We start from the raw sequence: 1,923 nt of genomic DNA, 5'->3' as shown, positions 1-1,923 counted from the left end.
CACCATACAAGAGGCATAGTAAGTGGCTGTCCAAAAATGTAGACCTAATAGGAGAGGTAAGGCATGGATTCTTTCTGAACCTGTTCCTTTATAAGGCTGAGTTAGGTACCTTTTCTCTGAACCCCAGATAAAGCAATCACTTTCCTTCATCTATACTGAAGGAACTGCATTGGTTGGTAGTTTTGTGAATAAACATCCGTCCTCCTTACTAAATGGAGAGATTCTTGTCATAAAGCACACAGAGTACATGCAAAAGTTTAACATCTCCTTTTTCTGCTTCTTTCCTTCTCTGCTACTCATGTTTTATCCATTCATCTTTTATCCAATGGATGATTTTGAGTACCTGTGCTATGCCAGTCATGCTCCTATTTCATTTCTATAACTTGACCATCATTCCTACATTGAACATATACAAGAAATTAAGTTATCTGCCCATGTTCAGTGAAAAACATTTTTTAAAGTCACCAAATTTTAAAGTGAGCTCTCTGTGGCATCATAATCAATACTTTTTTTTTTTTAATATACATAATTTTATTACAAAATTTTTTTTTAAAAAACAAAATGCAACATTCTAAAAAACCCAAAATTTACTATCATACTAATTCCTACAAATTTGCTGTGCTACCATACACAAGTCAAAAAATTAAAGAAACCATTAAATATTTAGAAACATTCAACATCAGAAGCTTTAAAATCTAACTATGTAGTAGCCCCTCAAAAAGCTACAACCTGCATTTTTTTAAAAAAGTATTTTCTCTACAAAGAATTTTATCAGCTATACAAAAATCTGTACAGTTTTTATACTGAAGCTAATATTGAGCTGCACTTGAATTCACATTCTTAGCAAAACAATTGCCTGAGCACACACGCACACTCCATACATATTACAGGATAGCCATTTATTCCTCATCCTCCTCCTCTTCTTCCTCTTCCTCTTCTTCCTCCTCATCCTCTTCCTCATCTTCTGGCTCATTCTTCTTCTTTGAGCCTGTTGGCCTGCCAGGACCCTTCTTTCCTACTTCACTTTTGCCCTTGGCGCGGTATGCAGCAATATCCTTTTCGTATTTCTCCTTTAGCTTCGCCGCTTTCTGCTCGTAGGGCTGCTTATCCTTGGCCGACTGCTCGGACCACATCTCCCCCAGCTTCTTGGCCGTGTCGCCGATGGACAGGCCCGGGTGCTCGCTCTTTATCTTGGGGCGATACTCGGAGCAAAACAGGAAGAAGGCAGACGGGGGCCTTTTCGGCGCGTTGGGGTCTTTCTTCTTGCCCTTCTTGTCCACTTTGGAGGGCACGTAGTTCTTCATCTCCCTGTCATAGCGGGCCTTGTCACTCTTGGCCATGTCTTCAAACTTGGACTTCTCCTTGGCCGACATGGTCTTCCATCTCTCCGAGCACTTCTTGGAGAATTCGGCGAAGTTGACGGTCGAGTCGGGGTGCTTCTTCTTGTGCTCCTCCCGGCACGTCTGCACGAAGAAGGCGTACGAGGACATCTTGCCCCTCGGCTTGTTGGGGTCTCCCTTGCCCATGGCGACGGGAAGGCGTCTCCCTGCTTGCTTGGCCTTTCCTCAGAGTGCGCCGAGCGACCGCGTCCGCCTCAGCCGCCGCCTTGCACAGGCTCCGGCGCGAACTGGTTTCTCCCATAATCAATACTTTGCCCCTCCTCCTCCCATTATACTAGCCCCAGGCCCAGGTTGTTATATAATTTGAAAAGAAAAAAGAAAAGAAAAAGAAACTTAAACCCACGTGGGTATTTCATCTCAGAGAAGCTGTATTATGATCTGAGATACTGGAGAACAGTGTTCTTTTTTACACCTGTGGACTGAAACTTGTCCTGAACACCAGTCCATATTCAGTCTTTCTCCACCTGTAGAATAGCACTGGTCTATGAACCAGTGGTTGAAGGTGACTATTGTACAGAGTATA

The 1,923-nt window shown here is 43.2% G+C and overlaps 1 protein-coding gene across 1 annotated transcript; it reads right to left on the bottom strand.

Moving 5' to 3' along the window:
- Positions 1 to 522: 522 nt before the first annotated feature.
- On the bottom strand, positions 523 to 1,642 carry LOC129404259 (high mobility group protein B2). Its single transcript, XM_055135966.1, has one exon. It carries the CDS (start codon positions 1,524 to 1,526, stop codon positions 900 to 902), a length of 627 nt encoding a protein of 208 aa, XP_054991941.1. The 5' UTR covers positions 1,527 to 1,642; the 3' UTR covers positions 523 to 899.
- Positions 1,643 to 1,923: the final 281 nt, after the last annotated feature.

Source organism: Sorex araneus, chromosome 4 (genome assembly GCF_027595985.1).
Source record: "Sorex araneus isolate mSorAra2 chromosome 4, mSorAra2.pri, whole genome shotgun sequence".
Lineage (NCBI taxonomy): Eukaryota > Metazoa > Chordata > Mammalia > Eulipotyphla > Soricidae > Sorex > Sorex araneus.
Note: the sequence above shows the minus strand (reverse complement) of the source record. Positions and strands in the feature narration are given on the sequence as shown.